The sequence below is a fragment of the Chinchilla lanigera genome, unplaced genomic scaffold, assembly GCF_000276665.1.
Source record: "Chinchilla lanigera isolate Chin_1 unplaced genomic scaffold, ChiLan1.0 scaffold00002, whole genome shotgun sequence".
Lineage (NCBI taxonomy): Eukaryota > Metazoa > Chordata > Mammalia > Rodentia > Chinchillidae > Chinchilla > Chinchilla lanigera.
Genome location: NW_004955403.1, coordinates 45,540,193 through 45,557,565, shown reverse-complemented (window position 1 = coordinate 45,557,565; position 17,373 = coordinate 45,540,193). Strand labels below are relative to the sequence as shown.

The following is a 17,373-nucleotide window of genomic DNA, read 5'->3' as shown; positions in this document are numbered from 1 at the left end:
CCTAGGTAAGAGGCGTCGCTTCCAGGAAACCGGCCGTGCTTTCCCGAAGCGCAAATAACAGGAAGAAAGCCGGCTTGGGGTGGGTGGGGTGGGAGCTGGCGGAGGAGGGGAGCTGGTCTCCGCGGAGCGGTCTGATCTCCCCTCTGGGCCCCCACCCCGCCTTGCCCCCACCCTGCTGCTCCACAAGCCGCACGCTTGGGTCCCCGCCGCCTGGGTCCCTGCGAGGCTGGTGGGTGGGCCGGGCCGGTGCCCCCACACCCTCCTGTGCCCTCCCACCTCCCGCTGATAGTGGCAGCCGACGGGGCGTGTGTGTTTGGATCTGCTGCTGCCTTCCACCTCGGCTGCCGTTCAATCCATCTCAAACAAGAGGAGCATTAACCGGCATCATGACGAAGCAGAATCGGCCGCGCTGTCCTTTTGAAAACCCTTTCCCACCTCCGAGCTCTGCAGTATTCACGCGCACACACGTGCTCACACTCACACACAGCCACTGAAGCCTCCTCATCCACTGCCGGGGTTCAAGTTGCTGGGGGGGGCAGTTACTGATCACCCAGGGGGACAACGTGTTACTCTCCAGGCTCCTGCACCTCCCGCCCCATTCATGGCTCCCCAATGTCTGGCAGTGGCTGCGGAGGCCCCGCGGTCCCACCTTTTGGGGTGGGGGTGCAAACAGAGGTACCAGAATTGGTCATTAGCCCTCTTGAGGGAGGAACAGCCGGGAGAACACAAGACACCAAGTCCCCAGCCCCGAGGCTCAGGCTGGCCCTTAGGTAAGCTGACTCTCCCGGGAATAGCAATGGGGTGCCACAGAGGAAAAATGAAGGACCCATTTCCCCCCAGGGCAGCTTTAGGAATGGGGAGTCTCCTGCCAGGTGGTCTCACACAGAATTTACAGCCTCCTGTGCCTTCCGTGTCCGGCAACACCTCAACCACCCTCGGCCTCTGTCACTGGCCTTGGGGTGACCCTGGGAAGGAGGAGGTGACAGCCTAGCGGTGGCCCTGATCCTCGCCGGCCAGCCCGACTTCCTGTCCACCTCCACCCGCAGACTTGCCTACCTAGGCAGCCCTGCCGTTGCCCTGGTAACCGCTGCCCACAGCCGGTCAGCTGATGGTATCAGCGGCCATTGGGCAAACCTAGAATCTGGGGAGGGGGTGCTGCAGTACCCGAACACAAAGCCCCAGGGGCGGGCCTTGCAGGGGACAGGTGAGGGTGTGCCCACGGGTGGGGACGGGAGGGGAGGGCTCTCTGGGTTAGTGGGAGGCAGAGAGGACTGTGACCTGAAGAGTGACTCCTGACAGAAGGGAGCAAGGACGAAGGCAGGTAGCTGAGTGGCTGAGAAGAGGGAGAAAGGATCCAGCTTAGCTGCTGGCTAGGGTGGGGGAGGAGCCCAGGGAGGGCACAGAGAAAACCCAGGGCGAGGGGAGGGACATCGGTCCCCAAAACCACGGAGCAAAAAGCCGGCGGTGAGGTGGAAGGGGGTTCACCTTTCCTGTGCAGCGGGGCCGCTGCCTCGGAGGAGGAGCTGCCTGGCCTTCCCCACAGCCAGCCCCGGCCTCAGCCCAGCCCCTCGTCCAGTTCCTTCAACCCCACCCTCCTCCTGGAAACGGTCTGAGAGGAGAGAGGCGAGGCCAGCCCTGCTCTGATCCAAGCCATCTCCCTCCGTCCCTCCAGAGCACGGGGATTTGCCACCTTGGCCCTTTAGGGTTCCTGGTGTTCCCCCCCCTTGGGTTCCTGCCCCAGCTCTTGCCAGACCCCACCCCAGGAGACCTGTCCTCTGGCCCCCGAGGTCTCTCCCAGGAGACCTGTCCTCTGGCACAAAGGTCCCCGGAGGCAGGGCTGGGATGAGCAGATGCCGGGAAGGAAAGCTGTGGACAGGGCCCTGGAACAAGGTGGGTCTGGGGCCCCAGAGCGGGGAGCCTCCTACGAACGGCTCGGCCTGAGGTGTAGGACAGAGTGGGGGGAGTCAGGGAAAGGAGGGCTGGGAGGAGGGGAGTGGAGGGGAGGGTTCTCGGTACCTTCAAGGGCCTGGGGCGTGGGGCAGGAGCGCAGCAGCCTCTGCGGTGACATCCACCTCCATCTCTAGGCGCATCTCCTCTCCGCCTCCCGTTGCCAAGACAACACGCCGGCAGCCTAGGCCTGGCTCAGGGCGGGCGTGGGGAGCGGGAGGAAGCTGGGGCTCCTCTGGGATGGAGGGAGGGGGCCTCCGGAGCCCCTCAGTGCTGGGCTGGGGCTCCCACTGTGCCCCACCAAGTGTCCCCTCCCCCAGACCTCTTTAGGACCCGGGACTGGCTCCAGGGTGGCCTCGGGATAAGCCTAATTGAGGGTCAGACAGCCGGCTGGTCTTGAAGGGGGACACAGAACACTGGAGGCTGCCCCATCCCAGGACGGCCAGTGTGCAGTTTAGGAAGGGTGACAAGGCCAGGGAGCAGGGGAGCAATGACCCTGGCTGGGATGGCACACAGCAGTGGCAGGATCCCCTACCCCTGACCTGGGCACCTCCTCCTCATTCCAGACCCTCCTTCCTTCCCCTCCACGTACAGAAAAGCCTGAGCGTTGGAAAGCTCTCTCCTAACCCCCACGACTTCCGCCCCACTGTCTCCAGGTCCCACGCTGCGTTCCTTGGGATGTCCCTCCACCGGGCCAGCTGCTGTGGGCAGGAAAAGTCTCAGGCCCAGACAGCTCGGACCCAGGGGGACTGCAGGGTTAGGGCTCCCTCTATCGACCTGAGGGGAGCAGCTGGCAAGGTCACTCCTGGCTGGGAGGGACCCTGGTTTGTGTGTGCCTGTGCCACCCTCTGGCTCACTGTCTGCTCCTCTTTGTCCTGGCCACATGGAGATGGCCCATGCCTCCCACTTCCTCCACTGGGCAAGGCCCCAGGCTCCCTAGCTCAGCTGAAGTAGATGAGAGGGCAAATCTCTCAGAGGCAGGCAGCCCTGACCCCAGGGGCCTGTTACTGCAGCCTCCTCAACAAGCTGGCATCCGGGACTTGTGTTTTGTTGTTGTTGTTTGTTTTTGGTTTTTTTTCTGGTACCGGGAATCGAACTCACGACCTTGTGCTTGCCAGGCAGGCACTGTGCCGCTGAGTTAAATCCCCAGCCCCTTTTGTTTTTTGTTTTTGTTTTTTGTTTTTTTTTGGTAAACTCAAAGCCTTTGTTTTGTTTTTGTTTGTTTGTTGGTTGGTACCGGGAACTGAACTCAGGACCTTGCACTTGCCAGGCAGGCGCTTATGCCACTGAGCTATATCCCCAGTCCATCTGGGACTTGTGGATGGGCACTCTTGTGCACAGAAGGGTGCTGGGGCTCCTGCCCCTCTTGGGCAAGTCGGGGTCCCAGGCCCCTGCTTCCTGGCTCCTGTCCCCAGTGAGGTCAGTGGTCCAGAGGTCCTAAGTGGACCCTGGCCCTGCCACCTGCCCTCTCCCCAGGCCTCTCTGTGCAAGCTGTCTCGCTCCAGTGCCTCCTGGCCCTGCCCCACGGACCGACAGCCTGCTGTGGAGGGGAGCACCATGCGCCCCCTGCACCCCACACTGTCTAAATATTAACTCTGTGAGAGCTGAGCCAGGGCACCCGGACACCAGGGAGGAGGGAGAGATGACGAAGGTCCGCCAGAGGAGGAAAAGGAGGAGCAAGGGTCCAAAGTGACCCTTTCTCATTAGACTGGAAGGCATGCCCCCTTCCTTCTGGGCACTGGACTCAGCCCCCAGGACCCTGGAGCAGCCACCCCCACCGGAATGCACCTGCCACTCCTAAGAGCCCTTCACTGCCCTCTCCTGGCTGTAGCACCAAGACCAAACGTCGTAATTTTTCTTTTGTTTTGTTTTGTTGTTTGAAACAGGGTCTCGCTGGCCTTGAACTCACCAGGCTGGTGCTACACTTGCGGTGACCCTCCTGCCTCGGCCTCCTGAATGCTGGGATCACAAGCTCTTGCCACTGCACCTGACTCCAAACTTCATAATTTGACCCAGCCATTTCCCACCACTTCTGTGCAAACTCTCACCTCCAGTGGAACACATGGAGCCATACAAAACCTGGCCTTTCCAGAATCTTCCCAGGCACCTGCCTCTGCTGCCTCTCTGACCCCCGCAATCACTGGGCCCGGCAGGGGAGCAGAGAAGCCTGCACTTGAGGGGCTAAAGGGAGAATGTAGAGCACAGAGAATGAAGAGGAGAACGTAGAGTGCAGTGCTCACTGGCGGTGCCCATGTTCTAGGGTGAGCCCTTAGGTGACGTACAAGAACCATCTTCCTGTCCTAGATGTGCAGTCCATGCTGCCTGGGACAGCTCCGGAGCTCAGTGCAGTCTGGCTCCTGATTTCCAATACTTCTTGCCTCTTCCACTCTTGGGATGTACCAAAGGCCGCCTTACTATCTTAAGTGGAAGAGAGAGTCCACCTTGGTGCCCATATCTGTAATCCCCACCACTTGGGAGGCTGAGGCAGGAGGATCGCAGGTTCCAGACCAGCCTACACAATTTAGTGAGACACTGTCTCAAACTGGAAAGGGCTGGGGATGTAGTTCAGTGCTAGAGTGCTTGCCCTGGATTCAATCCCCACTACCACCCAGAAGAGAGACAGAGATCCAAAAGTCCCATGAAAGAGGTGTCTTTTTATGGATTCATCCCTGCAATTAAATTTCAAGTGCTTTGAGAGCTCCATTTGCCCATTTTTTAATTAACTGAAGGGTTACTATCATGCTTGAACACTAGGAAAGAAATCTTTATTTGCTTTTTTGAGACAGGGTCCTGCTCTATATTCCAGGCTGGCCTTGAACTCACAGTGATCTCCTGCCTCAGCCTCTCAAGTGCTGGGCTTACAGGCGTGGGCTACCACACCCGGCCAGAAACAAATATTTAAAAAAAAAATTTAAGCCAGGCATGGCGGCACATATAATCCCAGCACTCGGGAGGCTGTGGCAGGAGGATCACTAAGAGTTCAAGTCCAGCCTGAACTGCAAAGTGAGACCCCTGTCTCAAAAAAAATTTTTTTAGGGGCTGTGAATTTAGCTCAGCGGCAAAAGCACCTGCCTGGCAAGCGCAAGGTCATGAGTTCAATTCCTGGTACTGGAAGAAAAAAAAAAAAAATTTAAAAAAAATTTTTTTTTTAGCGTTAACTGCTTATGATACCATTCTACATAACTGAATGGATTCTCATCTTCCTTACGCCTTGAGGGCTGGGCAGTGTCTTCTTTCTGGCACTAAAGTTGGATTATTCCCTTGTGCACCTGTGCCATGGGGCAGGTAAAGACTGATTATTTCTACATCAGAGACCCATGCCATCCAGCAGAACCATATGCCAGAGGTACATAGAGTCTGGACAGCTGTGACGTGTTGGGAGGGAGGGTCAGTGAATGGCTGGCAGGGCCAGGGGGGCCACAGCAGCAGAGATGGGTGAAAGCCAGAAGCCTAGAGACAGAGTGAGGCTGTGTCAAACAGGCTGGCTGGGGGTGGTGGGATGCAGGGCAGCGAAACATCAAGAGCAGCGACACTACAGAGGAGTAGTGGGTGCTGGGGGCAGGGGACCCATGCTAGGCGTTTGCTCGGTGGAGTAGTACTTGGCCACAGGGAGCCCAGCGAAGCCAGCTGTGCACCGTCCGGAAGGAAATAGGGATGAAGTGAAGCACGTGGAAACTACTTAGGAAGCCAGGTCAGTAGTTCTGACAGATCCCAGGGTGCGTGCAGTGGGAGCCATCAGAGACTAGGAGGGAAGGAGTGGGAACACTGGGTGATGGTGGAAGTGTGAAGAATTCTCAGGGCTTTGCTTCTGCAGGAGGAGCCAGGGGAGGTGGCCTACTGCAGGCGGAGGGAGACAGCAGCTCAAGGCGAGCTTGGGCACCTGCAATCCCAGCACTGCGAGGATAAGGCAGGAGGGTCCAAAGTTCCAGCCCAGCTTAGCGACTTAGCAAGACCCTGTCTCAAAATAAAAAATTAAAAAAGGGCTAAGATTGCAGCTCAGTGCGAAGGCCCTGGATTCCATCCCCAGGACCACAAAAAAGGGGAACGGCCCTCCATGAAGTCACACGCTATGGGGCCCAGGACAGGACTGAGGACTGGGGCAAGGCTTCTGGACTGAGATGCCACTGGCCACAGGGACCTGTGGGGCAGGGCTGGATGATGTGACTGTAGAACAGCTTACACGGCCTAAGAAATGAATGGACAGACGTCCCTGCTCTGGACCCCAGGGCCTCATCTAGCCATTTGGAGGACCAGACAGAGAAGGAAGAGATGAATCTGTGGGCTACTCTTAGACAGAAGAGTCTAGGTGACCCTAAACAGCCCAGGGTTTGAGGCGTGTCTCCGCCTTGTCACTTCCTCCTCTTGATGGGTTCTATTTGCCCCCAAAAGCAACAATCAGCCATTAACAATCAGCCCCTTGGAGCCACCTCAGCTCACACCGGCTGAGAACCCCAGGCCCAGGAAGTAACCTGGGTCTCGGAAGTCAGGTGTGGTCCAAGTCCATAAGGAAGCCCCTCCCCCAACACTACCTCCCTCCACACTTGTTACTAGAGATCTATTTCTCTGGCTTCTTTCCTCTGGCATCTTCAATGTCATCCAGGTTTGGAAGGAGTGAGCTGGGCAGACTCGCCCAGGACATGAAAGGGCAGGGAACCTGGCACTACGATGTGCAGGAGGAGAAGGTACTGGGCCCAGGCAGGGACCCAAGGCCGGGGCAGGCGTCAGCCACCCAGGCTCGGGTGTGGCACAAGAGAAGGCGCCCCTGAGATGCACAGGCCTCCAAAGCTGCCCTCCCTCGCCCTTCCCTGTCCTCCATATCTGCCTGCCAGGTCTCACCTCAAAAAGCAAGAATGGGAACAGTGAGGGCTTTCTGGAACCAGCCCCCAGAGGCCTGTCGGTGCTGGGGAGGTCAAAGAGAGGGAAGGAGGGGCCGGAGAAAGGCCCAGAAGAAAGCCGAGGCAAGACAAAGGCCCCGTCCACCTTTGAAGCCGTCTCTAACCCGAACGAGGGAGGGGGGTGGGGGTGGGCCGAGGCCCAGCCGGGGGAGGCCGTCCAGTCTTAAAGAATGTCTCAAATTCCTGCGGAAATCAGAGGGATTGTAAGACACCCCTCCAGCAACACACCTCCTTCCCAGCCTCCTCCCTCAACCCCCCAAAGTCCAGTCCTGCACACCTGGGGGGACCCAAGCCTTTGTGCTCAAGTAATTGCTGGGTGTTGCCCCAGTTTTAAAGTCCCATTGAACTCACCAGTTATCAGCTGTGGCTCTGGACCACCCGCCCCCCACACACCCCAGAAAACTACCCCCAACATGTCCTGCGGTCTTCCCCAGGATTAAGGCTCTTTGTGATGGGGGGAGAGGAAAAAGCAACCCGTAAAAAGCAATTCTGACCGGCTAGAGGCAGGATGACCTGCAGCCTTGGGGGAGGCCCCCAGGCCTCTTGGCCGCTGCGGTCCCCACTTTCTAAAGGGCCCAGGGCTGGGGTCACCCTCCGCTTGGACCGCCGCTGCCCACCCCCTTTTGGCCCCAGTCAGCCCCTCCACAACTTCCCCTTATTTTTAGGCCATTCTTGGAAGGGGTGGGAGAAAGGGTTGACTTTCATTTTTCTTCTCTCTCCAAAATTCGCCTCTCCTCTGCAGTGTTTCTCACGAGGCGGAGGGAGGAGAGGGGAAACTGAGTCTGGGTAGTGGCGTCATCAGCAGGAGAGGGCCGTGTGTGTGTGTGTGTGTGTGTGTGTGTGTGTGTGTGTGTGTGTTTGGGGGGGTGGTCCCGGTTAGGAAGGGCCTCTCGGTGAAAGATGAAAAGCCGAGGCACAGGGGAAGGAGGCGGACTTTATGGCCGGGAGTCCCAGCCCCCGGGCGCACCTGGAGCCCTGGCAAAGCCCACCGGAGACGCGCGGCGGGGGCGCCCTCCCCCCTCCCTGCGCGACAATCCCCCGGCCACCGCTGCCTCTAATTGAGCTCTGCCTTCGGGTGTGGCCCCCGCCCCCGCCCCCAGCGGGGACCTGGAGAACAAGAGGACGCATTCTCGGCCCCATTACCCCTTCCGCTCGCCCCGGCCTCCTCCCCCTCCCGGCCCTCCTCACCGGAAAAAAGCAATCCAGCTCCCCACTAGCAGGCTCCGGGCGCCTGCGGGCCGTCGGGCCTTGCTCCTGCAGCCCCGCGGGCCCTGCGCCCGCCTCAGGCCGGGGATCGGGTCCCTTGCGCCCCAACAGGTGGCAGGGACGCGCCTGGCGGGTGAGGACGCGGCGCCCGCGGAGGGAGGGGCCTGGGCCCGCCCTGGGCCGCCGCCACCTGCTGCCCTGCTCGGACGCCCGGGCCGCGGTCCTTGCACCTGGGGACCTGGCGGGCCTAGGGCCCTCCGCCGCCCACAGTCTGAGCGCAGCGCATCCCAGCGCCTCTTGCACCCGCAATCTTGTTTTCTATTTGGGTGTCCGTCGCCCACCTAGCTTCATATAACCCCGTTTGCAGGCAAATGGTTTATTTGGGGGTTGGGGGTGCAGGCCTGGGTTGTGGAATGTGGAGAATGGCCAGCCCTTTTTATTTTTTTTTTAAACAAAACCAAAAGTCCCTTCCTAGTATGTATTTGGCCTGGAGTAGTTCGGGGGCTGGGGACAGGCGGAGGGAGATTTGAGGACAGCCACCTGCAGACAGTGAGGGCAAGGCCTCGAATCTGCTGACTGGTCCACCTCTAGGCCAGCCAGCCCTGGGAGGGAGGCTGGCATTTGAGATCAGGGCGGGCCTGGCTCTTGGCCCCTGACTGGCAGGAAAGGGCCTATTTCAGTGTGTGGTGGCAGCCCGGGGTGCGGCAGTCCTGTCCCTTACCAGCTGGGGCTCTGATGCTTCCTGTCCTCGGGGTCCTTGCTGGGGTGCTCTGGCCCCTCTCCCTCCACCCCAGCCCAGTCTTTGGATCAGGAAGGGAAAAGCTGGGAAGGCAGCTGGCCCGGCCTCCCCGCTAGCCACTACGTGAGAGGCTGGGGCCCCCGAGTGCGCTTGGTCCTGCGCGTGGGGGCCGAGCCCACAAACTCGAACTGCTTCTGCCTCTCCGCGTGGTTGGGGAAGGGCAGCTGGCCCTGGTAGAGGCGCTTGATGAAGTGGGCCTCGCGCTGGTTCTGGCGGCTGCGGGAGGCCTGCCGGGGCCGGCCCTGCCTTGTGAAGGCCATGAACCAGCCCTCGTGACGGGCGTTCTGGAAGGCTGTGTAGTTGTTCTCCAGCACAATCTCAGTGAACACGCAGTCCTTGCTCTTCCCGCTGGGCTGTGGGGGAAGGGAGGAGAGGAGGGGTGTTTGTCCTCCTGTCTGTGCTCTCTGACTTTGGGCCTATTTTGTAGCACCCAGCACAGGCCAGTGGAGCCAGTGAGCTCAAGGAGCTGCCTGGGGACAGGGATGTCCTTGTAAACAAGGCAGCAGTGGAAAAAGCCAAGTTTGACAAGCTTACATACAGCCTTGTCATTTGGCAGCTGAGTCACTTGAGTAAGCTATTTGACCACTGAGCCTCAGTTTCCTGAATGTAGGTAATGCAAGGGTCAGTGCCCAGCCGGGGGCACCTGGTATATACAAGCGTCAGGCGGGGGTCCACAGCAGGTGCTTTGGAGTGCATCTTGCCAGCTGGAGCCCATGGACTGCCCTAAACTCGGGCTGGGGCTTCTGTGTGTGCATTGTACATACAGTCGAGAGTGAACCCCGGGCCTCATGCATGCTAGCTACAGTCTCAGCTTTTTTTTATGTTTTATTTTAAGACAGTGTCTGCTAAGTTGCCCAGGCTGGACTGGAACTTTCAATCCTCCCGCCTCTACCTGGCTAGGATTACAGGCATGCATCGGTATGCCAGGATCTTATCCATCTGTGCCAGCTTTCAACCTTGTTAGTCCTTAGCCCTCTTCAACAGGGGCTGCAGCATAGGATTCTTACAGATTGCTGCATGTTTAAATGGAGAAAATGATTAACCGGAGGGCAGAAAAAGAGGGTAAGAAGTCCCAGCCCTGTGGAAGCCCCTACTCCTCCTCAGATGGGCTGGGCTCAGCTCACCTTGGTATGTCGAGGCCCTGTCTGGCCCCACCCCTGTAGGACAGAGCCCTTCGCCTGCTGCCCTGTGGCCACCTGGGCCTTGGCCTCACCTTCCCAATGAGCTTGCCCTTCTTGTTCATACAGATGTACTTCTCGCTCTCAGCGCCCTTGATGCGTACCCGGCTGCCGAACGTGTCCGTCTCCACTATGAGCTTGGCTGTGATGGAAAGGGAAAAGGACCTCTGTCCGTTTGGGGTGCAGCCGGGGAACCCCCAGCCAGTCTGACCTCCAGGCTCAGGCCAGAGGAGTGGGAGGTGTTAGGCTCCCAGCCCACAGGCCCTTGGGCACCCTTCTCCCTTGCTCTCACTGCCTGGGGATCTGGGTTTGGTCCAGAGTAGCCAGGGGCAGGGCCAGGTCTCACCAAACTTGTTGCCGTCCTCAGCGGTGGCAGAGATGCGACGCCCGGTGACCTGCACGTGCTTGCCACTGGTCCGGCTGTAGAGCTGGTACTCGCGGATCTGCCGCCTGCTCAGCTGGTCAGTCATGGCGCCCTGGTCCCTCACGTACTGGTTAAAATTAGGAGACGGGTGATTCTCCCCCTTTGCGGTTACCAAGGGAAAAATAGTGTCAATTTGCTTTGGGCGACACCATGGCTGGTCCATTGGGGGAGAGGGGTGGAGGTGAGTGCAGTGAGCACAGGCCATGTATCCTTTGGAGCAGAAGGTGCAAGGGGAAGGTGGCATCCGGTCAGACCCCTCCTGGTTCTGTGTGTGCTTTGGGGATGCAATAAGACCTAGAATAATAACTCAGGGGGCTGGAGAGGATCTTCAGGGTTGTAGTGTCCCATCCCTGTGCTCTATGGAGCTTGCCAGGAACAGAAGTCCTTTCCCTTCCTCCGGGGTCCTGGGAGCCTCTGTTAGCTAGGAAAACAGATCCCTCCCTGATCCTCTCCCTGGCCCTGAAAGACCTCAGCCCCAGCTCACGTGCCCACAGCAGATGGCCTGCCAGGCGCTTTGAGCTAGGGTCACTGGAGGACATTCTGGGGTGTTTTAGGCCCTTATCCTCAGGTTCTGTAAGCCCTTGTAAGGATTTCTTTACAGTCCTGCCTGCCTCGTGCCTGGGGTGCCCGGGCCTCAGAAAAGCAGGTCTCCCTCCCGGGCCCCGCCCTCCTCTGCGGCCTCCTCCGTTAGGAGGGAGGTGGAGGCGGCAGTGGGAGGTGCTGTCAGCCAGGCCCAAAGGCTGCTGAGCCTCAGAGCCACCTGCTGGCCCGTGCCGCGCTGTCACAGGGGCGCTGGCCAGTTGGGGATGTTGCCTCGCGCTGGGCCTCTTGTTTCCCACCGTTTCTACCCTGTAGGGTGCCAGGACGGGCATGGTTTTCACTGGGCCGAGCAGGGGGAGAAACGGGCTCCTTCCACCCTGTCTCCCACAAAGTGCCCACCTCCTGCAAGGTACCCGCCGCAAGGTGTCCGCCGAGATGATGGTTCCCAGCTGTCAGCAATGGCTTCCGCTCTAGCTCAGAAATGGGTTTCATTTATGTTTCTCTCTCTAGTTGGCTCCTGCTGGCTTGTGTGGGGACAGCCTGTCCCCAGTCCTTAATGCCATCTTTATCCCAGGCTCCATCCCAACCATCTGGACAGAGCGAGACCCAGCCAGGGAATCTCTTAAAGGCCGCTCCATCCTCAGGGAGGGCCAGGCAAAGGAGGCGGGAAGTTTCACCTGCCCCTGTCTCCGCCCAGTCCCAGCGCCAGTCCCCAAAGCCCTCCCGTTGTGCTCCCGGACCCCCGGAGGACAGCAGTGCCTTTGGGACCCACCGTGCACCCCACCCTGGGAAAGTCTGAGGCGAGCATTTGGGGCAGAGGACCTGCTGGGCTGGCCCTTGACGGCCTCCCTGCCAGGGGTGGGGACCTGCCTGTCCCGGCTGAAGCCTCCTGGCCCAGGTTCAGGCCCTCCACCCCTCTTGGCGGGCAGCTCCCTCCTGGCAGTCTGCTCCAGGTCAGGGGCAGAAAGAGCCCCCCCCGAAACCCCCTCCTTTCCTTGTCCCCCTTCAAGCCTTTCACAAAAGCAGCCCACGCCCCCCCACAGCCCACAGCCCACAAGTCCCTCTCCCCGAGGGACCTTGCCTATGCCTTTCATGTTCCCACCGCGGGGGAGACCTCCCCTTCCACCAGCGCAGACAGCTGCTTGTCAGAGGGCCCCTCAAGCATGGCTGCGGTTCAGCCTGTGGGCCCCCCCGCCCCGCCCAGGGAGTGAGGGGGCACTTCAGGGGGGGACGGACAGCCTTGCCACCTTCCCCAAGTCCTGAATGGGGCCTCAGCCAGGCCATAAACGCCCCAGCCAGCCGCACCATTGTGCTAATTCCCCTTCCAGAACAGGTTGGGCCCACCCCCAGCCCCCTCCCAGCCAGGCTGGGGGCTTTCTTCTTGCTCTCCCTGGATGTGTGAAGCAAAAGGGCTGGAACGGGGCTAGAGCAAAAGGGGGAAGGAAAAGGGGGGGTTGTCTCTCTCTCCCACCCCCCCACTGCTTCAAAGGCAACTCTTTCCCTCTCCCAGAGAAAAGGCATTTACCTTAAAAAAAAGTCCCCACTGGATAGGAAGAGATGCAGGCCTCTGGCCTGGGAAAGCCAGGCATCTCTCCCCGGAGCGGTTCTGGACCAGTGCATTTTAATAGCTGCACTTTTACTGAGTATCACAAAAAAGGACGGAGCCTCCTCACACGGGGGGCTGAGGCTTGGGGGTGGGAGGTGTGCATGAGGGGGGAGTGTGCAGAAGCAAACCCTGAATCGGTCCCAAACAGACCTCTTTGGTCTTGACCTCATTGCCCTATAGGGAAGGAGTCACCTCACCCCACCTGGGCATCCGACTGTGCCCCCTTGCTGCCCATGCAGGTGGTGATCGGACCACACAAATGGCTTTGGATCTGAACCTGTCTTTTCAGGTACTCCCAGGCACCAGCCTCACCTGGCTGTCACCTCCACCCACTTCCTGCTGCTCCAAGTCTGGAAGGTCCCACACACTGCCGGCAGGAGCCCAGAGCCCAGGAGAGCAGGAGCAGCAGGACCCGGGGCAGCGGGGAGGGTGGTCAGACGGGGGCCTGCCTGCCTTAGCCCCTCTCCTTCCAGCCCCAGAAAGGCAACCTGCAAACCTCAGCACCTCCTGGGCCCAGGGGTGCGTCCCCCTGTCTGCCCTCCCAGGCAAAGATGGGGAAGGTCTGGGCAGGGGGCGCCTACCTGCGTCTGACAGCAGAGAATCAACAGCTGCAGGCACCTGTTTGGGGAGAGGAAGCAGGCCGGGTGTGGGCGCCCAAGGCCAGCCCAGGGGCACACCCAGCCCCCCCCCCCACCTGCCATCCACCCCATGGGAGTCCCAGGGAGGAGGCAGGGCTGCCCGGGACCAGATCTGTGGGACCAGACCTGTGGCCGAGCTCCCTGAGAGGCGGGACACTTACACCGTGAGGTTGGGCAGCAGGCGGGCGGCTCCCATCGCTGGAGAGACTTCTTGGGGTGGTTGCGCCCCTGCCCCCAAATTCAGGAGCAGATGTGGGCAGGCCCCGAGGGTAGAGTCCCAGAGGAGCCAAGGTCTCTCTCTCCAAGCCACAGGTTTTCAGGGGGGAGAGGAGGAGAGAGAAGAGAGACGAGAGGGGAGGAGGGGAGGAGGGCGCAATTGGGAGACTGAGGTGTGAGGTGTCTACCTTCCTGGCCAGTGAGGCTACAAAGCCCACGCCAGTGGGGACTCGTGCCTGCTCCCTCTGGACTGCCAGTCTTGGGCCGGGCTGCCCGGGTGCTGGGGATGGAGCCGCAGGAGCTCTCTCAGTGCCTGGCTGCCCCTGCGGGCTCCTGTTTTATCCCTGACCCACTCGGACCTGCCAGCCTCAGTGCAGGGCGTGTGGCCGGCAGGAGGAGGCAGGAGGAGGGCACTGTCCCTCTTCCAGGGTCAGCGGCTCCCACCCTCAAGTTCGGCGCCCCATCTCTGCAAGGCTGAGCTGCAGGTACGGAGCGGGGCTGGGGTCGCAGGTTCTGGCTGGGGTGGGAATTCCCAGAAGCAACCTTAAAAGGAGGAGCCTCCCTCCAGGGGGCAGGGGTGGGCTTGGCTTGAGCAGCCTCTGGCCGCTGGCGCTGCCTCTCACCCCTTGCCACCAGGAAGGAGGGGTTAAGACCTCCCTGCCTAGCAGCTAATAATGGGTGCAGCAGGTTGGGGCCGAGGTGGGGAGGAAGGTGCACCTGGGGGTCTTAGAAGGAGATCTGAGAAAAGCTTTCTTACGCCTCTGCAGTCCCCTTTGAGAAATAGGAACAGTAATACCTCAGGGTGTTGGAGGATTGGATGAGATGAGGCTTTTCTTTTCTTTTTTTTGAGACGGGCTCTTGCTATGTAGTTCAGACTGGACTTGAACTCACTATGTAGCCCAGGCTGGCTTCGAACTCATGGCAATCCTCCTTCCTCAGCCTCCAGAGTGCTGGGATTACAGGTGTGTACCATCATACCCGGCGAGAGACGCAGCATTTAGCAGGCTCAAAATCTGTAATATGTTCAGGACCTTGATCTCTGGACTTTGACCCAGCCCCATTCACCACCCCACCCAATCCCTCAGGCCCCTGTGCCCACCCCATGCCTCCTGCCTGGGAGTGCAGAGCCCAGCTGCCTCTAGACTTGACCTCCAGTCCTCCTTTGCTCAGTACTGAGCCAGCTATCCCTTTGTAGTCGATGAAACTGAGGCATGCTGGCGGGTAATTTGCTCAGAATGAACCAGCCGGAAATGGGGTAAGCAGGTTTCCCCACGATTGTGGCCATGCCCTCCTTGCTGATGATGGGCAGCTCTCCTCTGTCCCCTTGTGCAGAAAAGTGGGTGATGGGGGTGGATGGTGGAAGGGTGGATGTTTTGGGGGCCTCTGAAGGAAGCCCTTCCTAGGCTCTGGCTCCCTGGAGTTCTCATTGCGGATGTAGACTTATTTACCTAACAGCTGATTGGGAGGTGAAACTCTCACCTTCCTAAGCTCCATCAATCCACAAAGTGGTCTGCCACCCCGCCTGCACACACAACCACACGCAAACACCACTGGTGACCTGCAGGGCTCTGGCCAGCTCCAACAGGGGCTTTCCAGCTCCACCCGGAGTGAGCAGCCAGAGCTGGTTTGCATCAGGTAGTGTGAGCCCCCGCACCCCGGAACAGGGGGCATCCAGGGCTCCAGAATCAGACTCAGAGAATGTCCAGACTGGAGGGGATCTCAGATCTCCATCTTCTGGTTCAATCATCTCATTCCACTTGGTGACACCCAAGGAGGGCAGATGACTTGCCTCGCATCCCGCAGCTGGTTTGTGGCTCAGCTGGGTAAGGGGCCAGATGCCCAGCGCCCAGAACACAGTCCTCATCTCCAAACGCGCACCAGCCTGTCCCACCCCTCAGCCTGTGCTGAGCCTCCTGGCCAGTTACCTCCTCACATTCTTCCCTCTATTTGAGGCCTGCTTTTTAATCTCTGCATCTTCGGTGGAAGTTTCCCCCAATCCATCTCTCCATCTGACTACAGCTTGCTTCTTTGGGACAACTTTGACTTCATAGCAGCTCCCCACCAGCTCCCAGGCAGGGGGCTAAAGGCTACCTCCACCCAGCCTTCTCCACCCAAGGGTCAGATGGAACCACAGGTCAGAGGGGACAGCTCAGACCTCGGGTTCCATGCTAGAGGAGTGAGCTGGGGGTGGAAGGTGGGTGTTGGGGTTCATTCACCAGGGGGGCACTCACTATACCCATGGCCTCTGAGGCTGAGCATCTGGTTCCTGTTGGTGGGGACAGAGCCTGCTGTCACTGGCCAGCCTGGGTCTCCATGGTAACAGCCAGCAGTCAAGCTCAGCCTTGGGGATCTGCCAGGGGCTGGTGCCAGGGGGCTCTGGGGCATGGCAGGGTAGCCCACTTCACGGGTGCGTATCTTTGGCTCCCTGTCCCTTCCCACCGCACCTGCAGGCCTGCCTTTCTTGGCTTTTTGCCTTTGTTCCCCTGGGGGAGCCAGTGGTGGGCTCCAAGTGCCGGGGTGGTATTGAGCACACTCTCTGGACTCCGGACCTGATCTCCATCCATACAGGCTGTGTGACCTGCGGCAAGTCCTTTCACTCCTCTGGTCTTGGGTCCTTCTCCTAGAAGAAGAAAAACGCTGCTACTGATGCTGTCCAAACTGCCACTAGGAATGTCAATTTAAGGACTCACGGAGAAATATGAAAGGCTGCAAGGAGGAGGACACTTAGGTGGTTCAGCCATGGCCAATTTTCTTCCTAGATCCAAGGGCTCACTAACTTTTACTGGGGAAAATCTGGCGTGGTGGCGCACACCTGTAATCCCAGCACCCGGGAGGCTGAGGCAGGAAGATCATTGTGAGTTTGCATCAGGCAGGAAGATCATTGTGAGTTACCAAGTAAGCTCAATGCCAGCGTGAACTGCATAAGAAGACCCTGCCTCAAAAAGACAAAAAAAAAATTTACTGGGGGAAGTTGCAGGTGAGAAGGGATGTGAGAAGTGGCGAGGCTGCTATAGCTAATCTCCACCCCCTAGTGCCAAGTTCAACACCCCCCAACTGGGGCTGTCTCTCACCAGCTCCTCCTGACAGACCAGCTGCGGCAAACACAGAGCTTCCCTGTGGACCTGCTACTTGTCACCACCTGCTCCTGCCCCAGCCCATCCTTTTCCTGCTGAAGGGATTGTGCAGGGGAAAGGCGACAAGCACAGCCAACCCATTTGATCCCTACTGGCTGCCTGCACATCAAAATCAGATGAGCAGGGTTTACCTGTGGGGTGTGGATTCTACACTTGCCTGGGGACGGGAAATACCTGCTGAATGAATACCTGCTTGGGGAGCACTGTCCCTCTAGATTCCCCTTATATGGTCGGGTGGATTTTGTTCTAACTCCTGCCCTCAGTTTAGAAGACTGCTGTGTGTTCTAGCCCATCTCTCCTGCAAGAATAGAGTGATCAGGGGCTGGGGATTTAGCTCAGCAGCAAAGCGCCTGCCTGGCAAGTGCAAGGTCATGAGTTCGGTTCCCGGGACTGGAAAAACAACAACAACAACAACAAAAAAAGAATAGAGTGATCAGATGCAAGAGCTCTGAGGCCATAGCGGGCATGGCGGTGCACACCTATAATCCAGGCACTCTGGGAAGCTGAAGCAGGAAGATCGAAAATATGAGCCCATTCTGAGCAACTTAATGACTCAGAGAGACCCTGTCTCAAAATAAAAGGGTTGGTAGCTTAGTGTGAGACCCTGGTGTGTTGAACTCCCAGCACCCCCTCCCAAGAGGTTAGACTATTTGGCCTCTTTCCTTATGCAGCCTTGGAACAAATTATTTAAACTCTTGGTGCCTCCATTTTCCTCATTTGTGAAATGGGGCTGATACCACTATCCTCAAGGCATGGCTGTGAGGATGAAAGGATGGAGTCTGAGGATGGT

At 59.0% G+C, this 17,373-nt stretch overlaps 1 protein-coding gene across 2 annotated transcripts; it reads right to left on the bottom strand.

Annotated features, from left to right (window-relative positions):
- Window positions 1-8,906: 8,906 nt before the first annotated feature.
- Window positions 8,907-13,452, bottom strand: Fgf17 (fibroblast growth factor 17). Of its 2 annotated transcripts, none has more exons than XM_005373644.2 (5): window positions 13,395-13,452; window positions 13,177-13,213; window positions 10,372-10,549; window positions 10,061-10,167; window positions 8,907-9,200 (listed from the first exon to the last, which is right to left on the bottom strand). In XM_005373644.2, the coding sequence occupies exons 1-5, from the start codon at window positions 13,427-13,429 to the stop codon at window positions 8,907-8,909; spliced, it is 651 nt and encodes a 216-aa protein (XP_005373701.1). In that variant the 5' UTR covers window positions 13,430-13,452. The 2 variants fall into 2 exon arrangements, with proteins under 2 accessions (XP_005373701.1, XP_005373702.1); XM_005373645.2 differs by having other exon boundaries at window positions 10,372-10,516.
- Window positions 13,453-17,373: the final 3,921 nt, after the last annotated feature.